General features: G+C 39.8%; 1 protein-coding gene across 2 annotated transcripts in view; it reads right to left on the bottom strand.

The window, feature by feature from the left end:
- Window positions 1-13,974, bottom strand: part of LOC117826414 (calcium-binding mitochondrial carrier protein Aralar1-like) — a 16,908-nt gene extending 2,934 nt beyond the window's left edge. Inside the window, exons 1-17 of one of the 2 annotated variants that reach the window (XM_034702442.1) lie at window positions 13,709-13,974; window positions 12,905-12,958; window positions 10,502-10,647; window positions 9,528-9,643; window positions 8,949-9,088; window positions 8,646-8,792; window positions 6,887-7,025; window positions 6,664-6,757; window positions 6,442-6,526; window positions 6,210-6,288; window positions 5,958-6,116; window positions 3,556-3,608; window positions 2,441-2,521; window positions 1,816-1,956; window positions 1,573-1,711; window positions 282-440; window positions 102-192 (exon numbers count right to left, since the gene is read on the bottom strand). In XM_034702442.1, coding sequence (XP_034558333.1) covers window positions 102-192; window positions 282-440; window positions 1,573-1,711; window positions 1,816-1,956; window positions 2,441-2,521; window positions 3,556-3,608; window positions 5,958-6,116; window positions 6,210-6,288; window positions 6,442-6,526; window positions 6,664-6,757; window positions 6,887-7,025; window positions 8,646-8,792; window positions 8,949-9,088; window positions 9,528-9,643; window positions 10,502-10,647; window positions 12,905-12,958; window positions 13,709-13,720 — 1,835 coding nt within the window. In that variant the 5' untranslated portion in view covers window positions 13,721-13,974. Of the gene's footprint in view, window positions 1-101; window positions 193-281; window positions 441-1,572; window positions 1,712-1,815; window positions 1,957-2,440; window positions 2,522-3,555; window positions 3,609-5,957; window positions 6,117-6,209; window positions 6,289-6,441; window positions 6,527-6,663; window positions 6,758-6,886; window positions 7,026-8,645; window positions 8,793-8,948; window positions 9,089-9,527; window positions 9,644-10,501; window positions 10,648-12,904; window positions 12,959-13,285; window positions 13,553-13,708 lie in introns of those variants that run through there. The other variant, XM_034702443.1, reaches the window with a different exon arrangement.

Here is a 13,974-nt window from a genome sequence, read left to right as displayed (position 1 = left end):
AGAGGTTGCTGTTTGATCTTGACCAGTACATTCCCAACCTTAACCCAAGCATAGCTTTCCAATTCATGACTTAAAAAACTGCAATAGAAAGATGAACATACTGTCCTCCGAAGTCGACATAGAACCACCGCTGTAAGAGCTCGTAAGTCACCAGAGTCACACCAAACTGAGGAGAGGATCGGCACATACGAGCTGAAAGACAAAAAATGAACACGGTTTTATTTCACATAACAATCAGAGAACTTATTGTCTGTGAGCACAGAACTACAAAACAAACCAACCTCCAGCTCCCTTCCACAAAGCCCTGAAGCCCTCCTCTCTCATGATCTTTCTGAAGCAGTCGATGACTCCTGTATAGGTGGTCTGTCCTGCCCTTGCTGCAACCTGCAGACGTGTCTTGATGACATCGGCAGGCGTCACGAGGGAGGCTGCAGGGATACCTGGGAGGCAAAGACATCAGATGGTGCGCGGTTACATTCAAGCATTGTGAAAACAAGTGTCCTCAAAGGGAAGGAAAAGCAAGATTGTTTTGTTTTTTATTTGCTGGCAGCTATGGTGCCAAATACTGTCAAATTTGGTGTATAAGATGCACGTGTAGACCTTTTTTCTCATCAAAATGTTGGCCACATCCTGTACATGAGTGTGACCAATATACCAGCATAAAATACAGAGAGGGGTCCTCTGTTGTGTTGCACTATTTTACCCAGAAGATGGTGCAGAAGCAAGTGATCGCTTTAAGGTTTTCTCAGTCCCTTTGGTACATTTCTTGAATCAGAATTGAAATTCTCAAAACTACTTGTTCAATCTTCACATCATTGCGTCACTTGTGCACATCAATTCTCATTTCTTTGAACAAGTTACAAATGCTTTGGTACATCCATGCAAATTATTATGTACAATTCTCTGCTGTTTCCTACATTATGGAGGAGTTGGGAGGCAAAACAGGGGAAGAGGCAGAGGAGATATGCGCGTTCCTGATGAGATAAGAGCCACAATACACTAAGGTGTAACTTACAATTTACAATAACTGTCATCAAGACTTTAGCCATAGTTTACATCAGAACGTCCCTCCAGAGAACACTGTTATATTGACAACATGACTCAGCAATTTGACTGTCTTATCCGTACACAATGACACAAGGACTTGTCACTCTGATGGAACTGTCATGTTCATTGACATAGATATTTACTTTTGAGAGATGAACCAAGGATTTTGAGCAAGATACTGGCTTATGCAGGTAATCCATGGTGTTTTTCTATTTGTAGGAATTGTTTTGAGAAATGCACTTACTGTTTTGCAAATGTCGAGGATGATTCGAGAAATGTACCAAAGCGACTGAGAAAAACTGTAATGTGCAACACATGCGGTCCAGTCTAGCGACGAAACTTGTCCCCCTCTATTTGCCCCACCAAACAGACTGCATCTCATATACTGGTGCCACTTGTGTTCCTGATTTTACTCTACATGATTGCATTTCTCTGATGAGGTGTTCAATTAAACCTGGTGCAGGTGAGTCATCAAAATGTGTTCTGAACAAGCACTCACTAACTGCTTCTATAGTTTGAAGTTACCTGCAATCGCTCCAGCAGTGAGCAGCTGAAGGGCTCCCAGTCTGCCTTGCTCATCAGCAAAGCTGGTCTTGAGGTGGGCATACGCCGGGAAATAGATGGCAGAGAAAGGGATGTCTCTCAGGAAACATGCTTTAGCACCCTGTTGAGACACACGAAGAACAGAGAGATATGTGAGACAGTGCTTGGAACGATGAAGATTAAGAGACCTTTTGAAAACATGGGCTGCATTCAAAGACACATTACCTTGTAGAGGCCGAAAAAGCCCAGATCACGAACCACGCTGAGCGCACTGACTCGAGGTCCAGTGGTGATCTCTCCTGCCACCTGCAGTCGAATCTTCACAATCTCCAGTGGGTTGGTGAAGATCACCTGAGAGCCTCCAGCCTGGATAATGAAACAGCTCGTTTTAACACCTTTGTCAAAAACAAAGAAAACCTCTCCTGCTCCTCACATGTACACAGCTCAAGGACGGAGCTAACTCTTGCTCATGAACAGTAAGTTAAAAACAAAAGAATCCTGATCAATCATTACTTTGCCATTTCCTTGGATGGTAAGGTGTGCTGGGCCAAAGTTTGTGAAAGGATGAACAACGCTATCGAGAACAAAAACAGAAAAACACATGTTGTATTGGACAATGACATCGTAACCCTGGATGCACTTTTGTTTTGCAGCCTGCTGTTAGTAATTCGAACTTGGCAAGCCAGTTAATGCTAAATCTAAAGCAGACTGCATGCATTTGATACAGGTTTATTGGACCAAACAACCGAGGAGGTACAAACAAGGTGACTGCATCAGCACTTTTCTTCTCTCAGGTGTTCATTCCTGCATTCATACACTGGAAGGAGAGAAATGGGGGTTTGTAACTTACGCAGCCACCAGCCATGACCTCAGCAAAGAAAGGAATGGTGTTGTCTTTCCCGGTGAACTTGTCTCTTACTAAGTCGTTCACCTGTGGCACACAATCACAAACAGGTTTGAGACTGAAGACAATGTAAACAAATATGTGACACCCAATGTGGTAAATGTAATCCTGGATTAGATACGCATATTTCTTTGACAGATTTCATGTTTTTTCTCCACTTATTTTTCATCCTGTGGACCCCCTAACATCACAATGAAGGTCAAAAATTTAGGAGTGACATTTGACACAGATCTCTGCTTTGACACTCATTTAAAAAATAATGTAAAATCCTGTTTTTTCCACCTCAAACAAATCTCCAAAATAAGATCTTTCCTTTCCCCCTCCGATCTGTCCAAAGTCATCCCTGCTTTTATTTTTTCTCGTCTTGATTATTTTAATGCACTTTTAACAGGTATCAGTCAGAGCTCCCTCCACAGACTCCAACTAGTTCAAAATGCAGCCACTCAGATTTTAACAGGCAGAGCAAAATACCAACAAATCACTCCTGTCCTTGCCAGCTTACATTGGCTGCCAGTTTTTTATCGTGTCATTTTTAAGATCTTATTGATTACTTTTAAAATTTTAAATGGACACGCCCCAAACTATTTAAGAGACCTTTCAACCCCCTATGTGCCAGGGCGGCCCCTCAGGTCTGTGGGTACATCTCTGCTGGTTGTGCCAAGATCCCGCCTTAAAACAAAAAGTGACCTTTCAAATCAGATCTCCAAGTTTGTTGAACTCCCTGCCACTGACAATTAGAAAGTCCACAACCTTAACTGCTTTTAAATCCTCACTAAAAACATTGTTATATAAGAAGGCATTTCCCCACCCCTAATTCTTGAATTTGCTCTGCATTCAGATGTCTTGTTTTGCTTCTGTCTTTTTTCTTCCACCCGTTTGCACCATTTTTATGCTTTATAATTCTCTGCTTTTTTGTTGTGAAGCACTTTGTAACCTTGATAAGAGAAGTGTTATATAAATAAAGTTTATCATTATTATTATTATTATTGTTACCTAATGATTTCATATGACTTCATGGTTTTAAGAGGACTGTGTGTGGTGTATGCAGGTGAGGCACTCACTGTGAGTTTGATGGCCTTCTCAGGTGCCACACCTATGAGCTGAGGAACCAGACCTGTGGGGCATCAAGAGAGAGTGATTTGACCTGAGGATCACGTTTGATTAGTATTACCAGAAAAACAGGATGAAGGGAGGAGGAATCAATCTGTGGTACAAAAAAATAAATAACAAGACATGAGGTAAGAACAAAAGGGAAGAGTGACACATTCCAAAATATGGAGAGAATGAGAATATTCTTGTTTGTGGAAGACAGATGCTGAACAAAAATAAAAGATCAACAAAAGTAAGGCTGAGTCAGCATTTCTGATACGGCAACCACAGATGATCGGCTTCAAAACTTAGGGTTGCAAAGGGGTGGAAAGTTTCTGGTAAATTTCCATGGGAAGATAAGCTGAGGAATTTTGGAAATATTCCAAACTGGAAACTTTCCATGGGAATTTATGGGAATTTAATGGAAAGGTATCATATCCAAGCATAAATATGTTTTGTTATAAGCAGACATCCATCCAAAATAATACAATTAAAACAGATGTATTTGTAAGTAGAACTTTATCAAGTGTTAAATATTTTATTGAACAATCAATTCTTTCATTGAAGAACAAAAACATGAATGTTGAGTTAAATATCACTCATCCCCCCCGACCCAACCCATTCAAAAATTAACAAAAATGCAATCCCAAAGAAGTCCCATTCAAAATGTTAAATGAAAAGAGTCCCTCTCCCTCAAAAAAAGTCATTTTCAACATTGTATATAAAACAGCATCGTCCCTCAAGCTTCTCAAGACTAGCCTCTGCAGGATTCTAGAAATCATCTGTGCATGTGATGGAGGAATGCACAGTGCATGCAGGGGGCGTGGTCTCAATAGCCCTGCAGTAAGCAGTGTGCTATGTGCATGTGATTGAGGAATAGCATAGATATTCAGCTGTACTTGCATGCTATCTGATTGTTTTAGTCAGGATTATGCTAAATATATTTTCCCCAACTTTATTTAAGTTCCTTATTGACAGCCAACCTTCAATTTAGTAAATTCCTGGTTTATTCCCGTTAATTATCATAAATCCCTGTTAATTCCAATGGAAAGTTTCCAATTTTGAAAATTCCCAGAATGTTGCAACCCTGGTGATGTCCCGTAAACCACATCTATTTATATACAGTCTGTGTTTTTTTCAGCAATATTTGGCTCATATGTAAAATATAGGCCGGCTGACTACCATTTTATAACAAGTGTTCAAGAAATCAAGGGTTTGATGAGGAAAAATGTGTCTTGACATTGACAAATCAAACAAAGCCTAATATAAAATTCATAGGAAAATAAAGAACAGGACACTCAGCAACAAATCACCAATGTTCAACTGAGCCCTGTTTGAACATCATTTCTAAATTATAACGGAGATTACACTCTACTGGTGTAAGGGGCTGCACCAGCAGTGAGCATAAGTTACAAGTTAAACCATACGCCTAGTCTAAGTAAGTGTAAACTCCTCCTTAAAACTGCTGTCATGGAGCATTGTTTTGAAAGATGGTAACTTGGAGGATGAGGAGAAGCAGAGGTTGTTACAGGCTGCTTTATGTTGTCAACGTGTTCTCCACACTAGATTATCTCCATTAAATAATTGTGATGACTTTGATCTGTGCTTTTTTTCTACAAGTGGAGATTATTAAATCTGCACAATATAGAACTGCTAATTAAAGGTTGTTAATTTACTATCGATGTAACTGTTGTTATTTTACATTGCAGATTAGTTATTACCTTGTCATAATGCTTAGTCATGTATTATATACCCTCACGTTGCTGTTAGTCTATAGGAGTTAGCAGCAGTTTTTTTTAACTTTTAGATTGTTTGGATGCAATCAGGCAAGAGAGTCAACACTTAAACACCCCATCTAGAAAAGAGCTCTTCTCTTTGAAAAGAACAAAATATTTAATTTTGAAAACATATGGGGTAAAGTATTACACGCACTTAGTTCATAAGTTTGATTTGCAAAATTTGATTTGTGATCAAAGATTTTCTGTTATTTCAATCTATATATATTATTTTTTAACAGCTAACATTTATTTAAAGAAGAAAAAATATGAAATTATAGAGGTTGAGCTTGTCGGTGTGAGGAGTTAATGTCTGTATAAGTCTTTTTTTTTTCTCTCTGTTCTGTTTGTGGATCTTGTTTTTGTTTGTTTGTTATTTTGCGTTACTGTTAATTATTTGTCCCCTGTGTTTTATTGTTTATTTGTTTTGGTGTCATGTGTATAAAAAAAAAAAAAAGAAAAAGCCTGAGAATGTCCTTTCTGCGACAATATTTTGGTGGGTTTGGACATTAAGTTACAAACTAACTAGACTGTGCACCAAAACTTAAGAAGCAACTTATGTAGAGCTGGTGCAACCAACCACAGGTGAGAACTCTTACCTCTGTAGAAGCCGAAGAAGCCCTCATAACGAAGCACCTTCTTAGCACAGTCGAAGCTGTTCTTGTACATCAATTCTCCCACAAAGGATCCTGTGGACCTCTGGTTCTGCATACGAGTCTTCACCAGGTCGATGGGGTACACTGCAGTCGCTCCAGTAGCTAGGTTAACACACACAAACACAACCTCAGAACAAACACTACATACTGATGTAGATCCTCTACTCATCCGTCTGTGATGAAAGGATAACTCACCTCCAGCAATGGAGCCCAGAGTGAACCTATAGGCCGACTCTGCAACCTGGAGCCACACAGGCCTGGTACCGTCCCCGGCCTGATGGACATATGATACCATTGTGAATATTGTTTGTGATGACTTTATCAATGCACTTAAACTATGCAAGACAAGAAAAATGAAGACAAAACATTGCTGACAAATCATGATGCAAATGTAACATATCATTAAAGCTACACACAAACATCGTACCTGTTTTTGGGTTTCAGCCAGGTGGTAGGGCAGACATCCTTCCTCTAACGGAGCTATCCTCTCGATGTCAGTAAGATTCAGACGCCTAAAGGCACAGATGTTAAAACCCCCATGATGTTCATCACCATCATCACACACATACTATTCTATGCAGTCATGTATTTAGAGATTTGGGTTTCACAGATAAGTTCAAAGACTTTGAATGTGTAGCAGAGTGTTTACCCAGATGGGGAGTGCAGGCCAGATAACTGGTACAGGATGTCAATTTCCATGGGAGTGATCTGACCAAACTTGTTGGCAGCATGAACAAACTCCTCTACAGGAAAACAGACACAAGAGAGCATTATCCTTTGATTGACCGTGGACATTCCCGGCATACTCTCACACACTTTTTCAGTTGACAGATAGGATGAAATATTACATTGATGTAGCCGTCAGTGGGTACCTTTGGTTACCAATGTATCGTTCCGCGTTCCAGCCAGCGTGCTGTAGATCTTGCGAATCAGCTCCATGTTGTTCAGGAGGGAGTTGAAGGCGTTGAAGTAGGAGAAGCTGACCATGTGAGAGGTGCTGCCACCTGCAGCCTGGGAAGGGAACAGGACAGGTACGTCAGGTATCAATTGATTGAGCTTTAAAGGTAGGCTTAAGTTGAATCTTTAATTTACAATGACAGAGCTAGAGAAGGGCTATTTGATCCTGCACAATTTATGTGGTTGCTAAAAAGAGACTTTAAACTTTTTTATACACACCTCAACTCTAAAATAAAATTTGGAATTACTGAATTTGGTCATTGTAAGGTAGATGACTTTTAAAACCAGCCCAGAGGGGGAATTCAACACCAGAACTAGATTATACTAAATTATTTTTGAGGGAACCAAGACTTAAAGTTGCAAATGTTACTGTACAATGCATTATATGAAATGATATGTTTTTCTATATTTACTTAATCAAGGGTTAAGGGTTGAACGATGCCTTGAATCTATTCTTTGACAAATTTACTTTTCCACTAAACCCTGACTTTTGCCGTAATAATTTACCTTTAAAAGAAGCCATTTTAAAAAGTTATACTTTACTGCTAAATTCACAACCTTTTTAAAGCTAATCTTTTTTTTAAATTTTACTTTTTACACCATATTTGTTTTTAACAGAGGAGACGACAGCGGAAACTGTCAGAGAGTGGGGCAATGACATGCAGGAAAGAGGCTGGATTCAAACCTGTGCCGCTACATAGGCGGGTAACTTAACCATTAGGCTAAGTCTGTGCCTTTTAGAGCTATTCTTAGCAGGATATCTAACTCAATGTGACAGAATCTCAGTGAAATCAGGATAAAACTTCAGAGCTCGCTAAGCCCTGTTAAGAATGTCGGACATTGGGCCTTAGAAAAGATGAAGAAAATAATAAAATGAGATATGAACAAAGCCCAAATAAAAAAAAAACAGTGATTATGACCAGTGTTATTCATTACAGCAAGAGAGCCTTGATGCATGACATGAGGATTAAGGGTGTGTATTATCTTTATTATTTTAATTATTATTTTAATCATTATTATTTAAATCATTGTTTTAACACTTATTTATCATATTTATAAAAGTATTTATTTATTTATAAACTTTAATTATTTATTCATCTATTTATTTCTTGTGATCATCTGATCTTGTTAACTTTTCTTTCCACTCTTACTTATTTTATTAATTTTATTGTATTGCTTTCATTTTATTTTTAAGTATTTTATTTATAATCATGCCTTTTTTAGTTGCCATTAATTCATTAATTACCATTGCTGTTGTTTTCTGTCTCTGTGTTATTCTGTGAAGCACTTTGGGCTGCATGTTCTTATGTATGAAAGGTGCTATATAAATAAAGTTGAGTTGAGTATGTCTTTGTACAACCACTGCTCAGAGTGGAATTTTTTCATACAGTAAGTGGTTTAAATTATGTTTTGTTTTTTTATTTGGGGCAAAATTATAAACTTTTAGATCTACTTAAGCTCAGAATATCAGCTCCTAAAATAGTGGAAGCTTCTGGAGTCTATTAAGACTTTAAATGGCTGAGCTTCAAGCTATGAAAATAAATGTAGAACACTCAGAGATGTGATTATCTGAAAATAACTCCCTCTCTTCCTGTCCAATTGAACACAGTATTCTCTGTGCCCTGTGTGAAAACTTTACACATTACTGTGAGTTAAATGTTCATGCTCACTCACAGAAACAAGGTTCTCCTCCACAAAGGGTGTGAGCATGTGGTGTCTGATGGTGGCCATTATGTCGCTGAAGTCCATGGAGGAAATAACGCCGTTCTTCCCTTTGTCCTTTTGGGCGAATGCCTGGCGTGCATGCTCCAACTGTAGCTCCTAAACAAGACAGCACGACAGGGCTGAGTTTAAATATAGACAAGTAAATTAAAAAAGGGATTCAAGAGCAAAGAGACTGATCAATGTGTGTGTGTGTGTGTGTGTGTGTGTGTGTGTGTGTGTGTGAGTGTGTGTGTGTGTGTGTAATCAGCAGACCTGCAGGAACTGGGTGAACTCGAGGTAGCTGAGGCATTTCTTGTTGTCGTGCCCAAAGTGCAGACGGATGAATTCACAGTCCCAGTTGAAGGGGATGTGATGGTGCACTGTGGTCTGACCAAAGATGTCCCGCACATTCTCTGCAGCACAAATACAAATACACATTCAAAAAGAGGAATTAATCATCCATTTGGGTTTTTTTAATCATTTTAGTAAAATCATTTTAATACCATAGATGATACAGCTTTGTGTGTGTGTGTGTGTGTGTGTGTGTGTGTGTGTGTGTGTGTGTGTGTGTTATGTGTGTGTGTGTGTGTGTGTGTGTTATGTAAGAAGAAAGAAAGCAGAGAAGTGCATGAGAGCGATTGTGTAAGTCCATCTATGTTAATGACTTAAACTGAGGAATAATCTGGTTAACAATGTTAGGAAATTCTCTCTCCACGTGTAACATGGGAAAGTGTGTGAATTGCTCCGACAACGGCACACACACACACACACACTGTACATAATACATAACGCAAAGTGCTGTGTTGTCGTTTTTTCAAGTGACAGCAAAGAAAACACACACTGGTTCCGTACCAAAGGAAATGGTTCCAGTTCCAGTCTTGTCGAACAGCTGGAAGGCTACGATGAAGAGCGTGTCGGGTGCACACAACACCGACTCAAATGCAAGAAACTCCTGGAACGAGATCAGCCTGCCGTTGTAGGTTCATATGAGGGGAAAAGAGACAGAAGATAAATGGTTACACATCAGTAAATTGGAAAAAGACAAGATCAGATTGACAAAACTGCCTAAAAACACACATCATTTCTTAGGGCTGTAAAAGGACTTCAAAATATAACCTGAAAATTGTACATTGAGATTATCTCTGTCTTTAGTTTCTGTGCCTTAAAAGCTAATGTGTCACTATAGGCATTTTTGGACCGCAGGAACTCTACCCCAGAACTAGGGACTTTACCCCTGAACTACGTGCGTTTCGACCGGAGGAACCAGGGTCTAAATTTAGTTCAGGGATAGATAATCTCCCCCCTGAAAAGCCCCTGCTTGGGAGGTAGTACTTTTCAAAGGTCCTGGGACTTTTGGTTGAACATAACAGTGTTTGTGGAGTTTACACAGTCGCTGAAACACATAAGGGAGTTCCTGGGAATGCATACTAGTTTAGTTTTTTTATTAAGATTTCAAAATATTATTTAATATATGTTTTTCTCTCCATATGTTACTGGCCTGATTTGCACAATCTACCCGGGACTTCAGCCCGCCGTCAAAAAACGCAGACAACAATAGGGACCCCGGAACTCTTGGTCGAAATGCACCTTAACTTTTCCTAGCTGATCTAAACATAAGCCTCATGATCAGCTGAGTGCCTGCATAATGTGAGCACACATCCCTGCACACACAAAACAGTCTAATTCATGAGGCTCATTGAGACATTTATCTTATCTGGAAGTGGCTATAATCCTAAGCAATATCAGACATACCTCAATAAACGGTCAATTAAAGATAATAAGCTGTGTGCCACCACGGGTGTGTGTGCTTCTGTGTCGGTACGTACCCGTCTTTTGTGGTGTCGGCCACAGCAGCGATGAGCTGTACGGTTTTGGGGTTGTGGTGGATCTGTGTGTGTAGTCCTAGATACCTCTGGACAAAGTCACCCGGGGTCATGAACTTTTCGCCATCCTTGTCTGCAACACTGGCATACTGAGGAGAGAGAAATCAAAACAAACATCAGCTGTAATACTTAACCCTGCACGGGCACTTACGTGGAGTTATTTACATAACCGAGAGTTAATCCTGCTCAGAAGCGTGGCTTACAATCACCTTTTTTTAACCCTCACTGTGCCCTTGCAGAAGGCGAGTGTGTTCACTGCTCAGAGATGTTAGAGAGAAGTACAAGTCCTGTATGAATGATCAGGCATCAGGACTTATCTATATACTACAGACCTGACTTTCACGAGTAAAAAAGGCTATATAATAATCACTGTGGACCTTTGATCATCGAGCACAAAAGCACTTGGTTTATTGAGAAAGCTTAAGCTCAGCTGGTTGTATAAGCAGAAAGAATTTGAGAATGCTTTTATGTGTTTTCTTACACAACAACCTTGTACTCACTCATTATTGCACTGACTTCCTCTTCCAGTCCTAAGCTTTTCTTTGACACAGGTGCATATCTCCAATTTTGCACATGTGCAATACTTGATTTCAGGTGCAATACCTCATAACCATGTGCAATATTGTAATTTATTCCATAACATGTTTTATTATTATATTAATCTACTACATGTGCACTCTGGCTTAGGCTAATTTAACTTATTTCATGTCTTTAAAAGTACTTCTATACCTTTCTTTGTACAGATAGTATTTTTATTTTTATTTAGAATTTTTGGATTTGTGTTTAGGTTTATATATTTATTGTCCTTACTGTCTTGTTGTTAAGTACCAGTGTTCCATTCACCACGTCAAATTCCTTGTGTGTGCGAGCTCACTTGGCAATAAAGCTTTCTTGAATCTTTTTGGGATTAGCTGCTCATAAAAACATCAGCTCTATTGTCGATGTTTCCCCACACTGGTCCATGCAGCACCTTAATAAAAACCCAGGTCACTTCACTTGCAGTACTGGCATGACATTTCAGAACTCCTCCAGCTCACACTTATGCACGCATGAGCAGGCACATTGAGCTTGTGAGCTATTTGACCCATGTATTTCACGGTAACAACAACAATCACACACTCAGCACGCAGCAGACACTTGAAGAAGGTGAAGGTCAAACAAATCCACTCTTCTTACAGTCAGTCATGACATCTCACGGTCATACACATACATAAGTCTGCCTTTGATTCATCTGACATGCTGCAGCCTTAGACATGGATGCTCTGTAGCTTTAAATACACTGCATGAGCACTGGTGTGACAGTGCGTACGGTGATAATCAGGTTCTCGCCTGTGCTGTGCAGAGGATAGTGAAAGAAACTGAAATGTCTTGAACCCTGGACTTTCAAAATAAAAGTCTGATGCCTTCTTGTCCCAACAAACCAGAACCACTTCTGCATTTCTAACTGCTGCTGCCTCATCAAGTATGAACCACATTTATGTTCCTATTCCAGGGCAGATTATAAAGTGTTACTGTTGACTTTTAAAATTGTAAATGGCTCTGCACCCTCTTATCTCACAGACCTAGTGGACCCATATGTGCCTGCTGGGGCACTTCGCTCTCAGGGGACTTGCCTTTTAAGCGTCTCTAAGGTCCGAAACGCGAATATTGGTGAGCTGGCCTTTTCTCTACGTGCTGCCTGTCAACATTAGGTTAGCATGTTTTCTCTCAGTTAATGTAAATTTTAAAGAGATTTGTTGCCACAGCTGTGTGATTTGTGACTGTATTGAAAAGATGAAAAGCAAACATTTATATTTTTTGTGTTACCCTTTCTCCTTGAGCATTTTTTTTTTGTTTGTTTTTTTGGAGCATGTTCAGTTGATGTATTTAAAGCAAAGCTGAAGACTCACCTGTTTACTGTTGTTCACTGCTGTTTCTTATGGTGTGTTGTGTCTCTGTTTGTTATTTGTTTTTAAGCTTTGTAAAACACTTTGATTAAAAGCGCTCTATAAATAAAATTATGATTATTATGATTATTATTATTCAGCCTCTGTCTAAAAAAGCAATGATGCTATGCAGCTTGATGAATATCATTGACTCACTGACAAGTTTTCCAGTCTCAGTTATTCATGTTCTTATGTAACAACAGCTGTCTTGTTAGACCTTTAACTGTGGCTAATACTGTAACTTAAACCCCATGACCAAATTTACATGAAAACAGTCCTGGGTGAGATTGTTTCTCCATCCAGAGCTGTGTCACAAACACATCTGTTGTGCTTGTAAACAAGTTATAGCTTGAAGGTGTCTGAGTAATCTGACAAACACTTGACACTGATTTTGTTTGGATGTAATATGTGTAAACCTTACCTTCTGGAAGATTGCTTTCAGCTCACTTGGGTCCCCGCGTTTGGTAGATTGCACCTAGAATAGCACACAGTATATTAACATAATGATGTTTTAAGAGGGTGCAAATATGTGTTAGTTCTTTTCACAAAGGCTACCAAGTGAAGGAGGTTTCGGATGCGGTGTAAGTAGCAGATTATAAAGCAAAACAATCAACCTGCTAATGCTTCATGTCTCCTTGAGACGTTCACTGCCCTGAAGGAGAAAAGAGACTCCACTGCGACAGGAATGACACATAATCACAGCTACACAATACAGACTCACATGCATTAAAGTTAGTCCAAAGCGGCTGTCTAAACAATCAAATGTCCACCAAGCCAGAGCTCTATGCAAGCTTAAACTTACTCATGAACCAGGTAGCCGACTAGCAAGCACTAACTCCTCACAGGAGGAGGACACAACCTGCTGCAATGACATGAGACGATTTAAAGCTGGACGACGACTGCAACCTGACTAAAAGAGTCGACTGTGGTGAAAAGGAGTGACTGCAGCTCCCGTGTTTTAGTCTCACACCACAGTTTTGTCTGTTTTTACTTTATCTCGCTAACTTCGAGGTTGTGGATGTCTCATCAAGGCCAGCCACCGCCGGGCGGAGGCTAGCCCCAGAGATGCTACAGCCTCAGAGAACATCGCATCCGAGCCACCGTACCTCCACAGCAACACACAATCTAAGCTCGGTCACTTCCCACACATGAAAACAATTCAAAGACATGCAGAAATGCGAATGTAAAGGTATGAAAATTGCAAAGAGAGCGATGCCGAAGTCACCTTGGCCGCCATGCTGGATTGACGTCACGTACAGTGAGCCAGGCGCAGCGCACGCTCACGGACGTGTGTAGTATGAAACGAAACCGCGCAGCCTCTCATGAACCTCATCTAGTGACTGAGGAGAGAGCCGATACATATAACACACGGTTACTGCATGTCTTAACTACTACAGTTATCATGAGGGAACATGTTTTAAATGTTTTGATGTGGCAGGGAAATATATGAAGTATCCTCTGCCGCATACGTTGACATTTCTCTCTCTCTCT

This window comes from Notolabrus celidotus, chromosome 15 (assembly GCF_009762535.1).
Source record: "Notolabrus celidotus isolate fNotCel1 chromosome 15, fNotCel1.pri, whole genome shotgun sequence".
Taxonomy (NCBI): Eukaryota; Metazoa; Chordata; class Actinopteri; order Labriformes; family Labridae; genus Notolabrus; species Notolabrus celidotus.
Note: the sequence above shows the minus strand (reverse complement) of the source record. Positions and strands in the feature narration are given on the sequence as shown.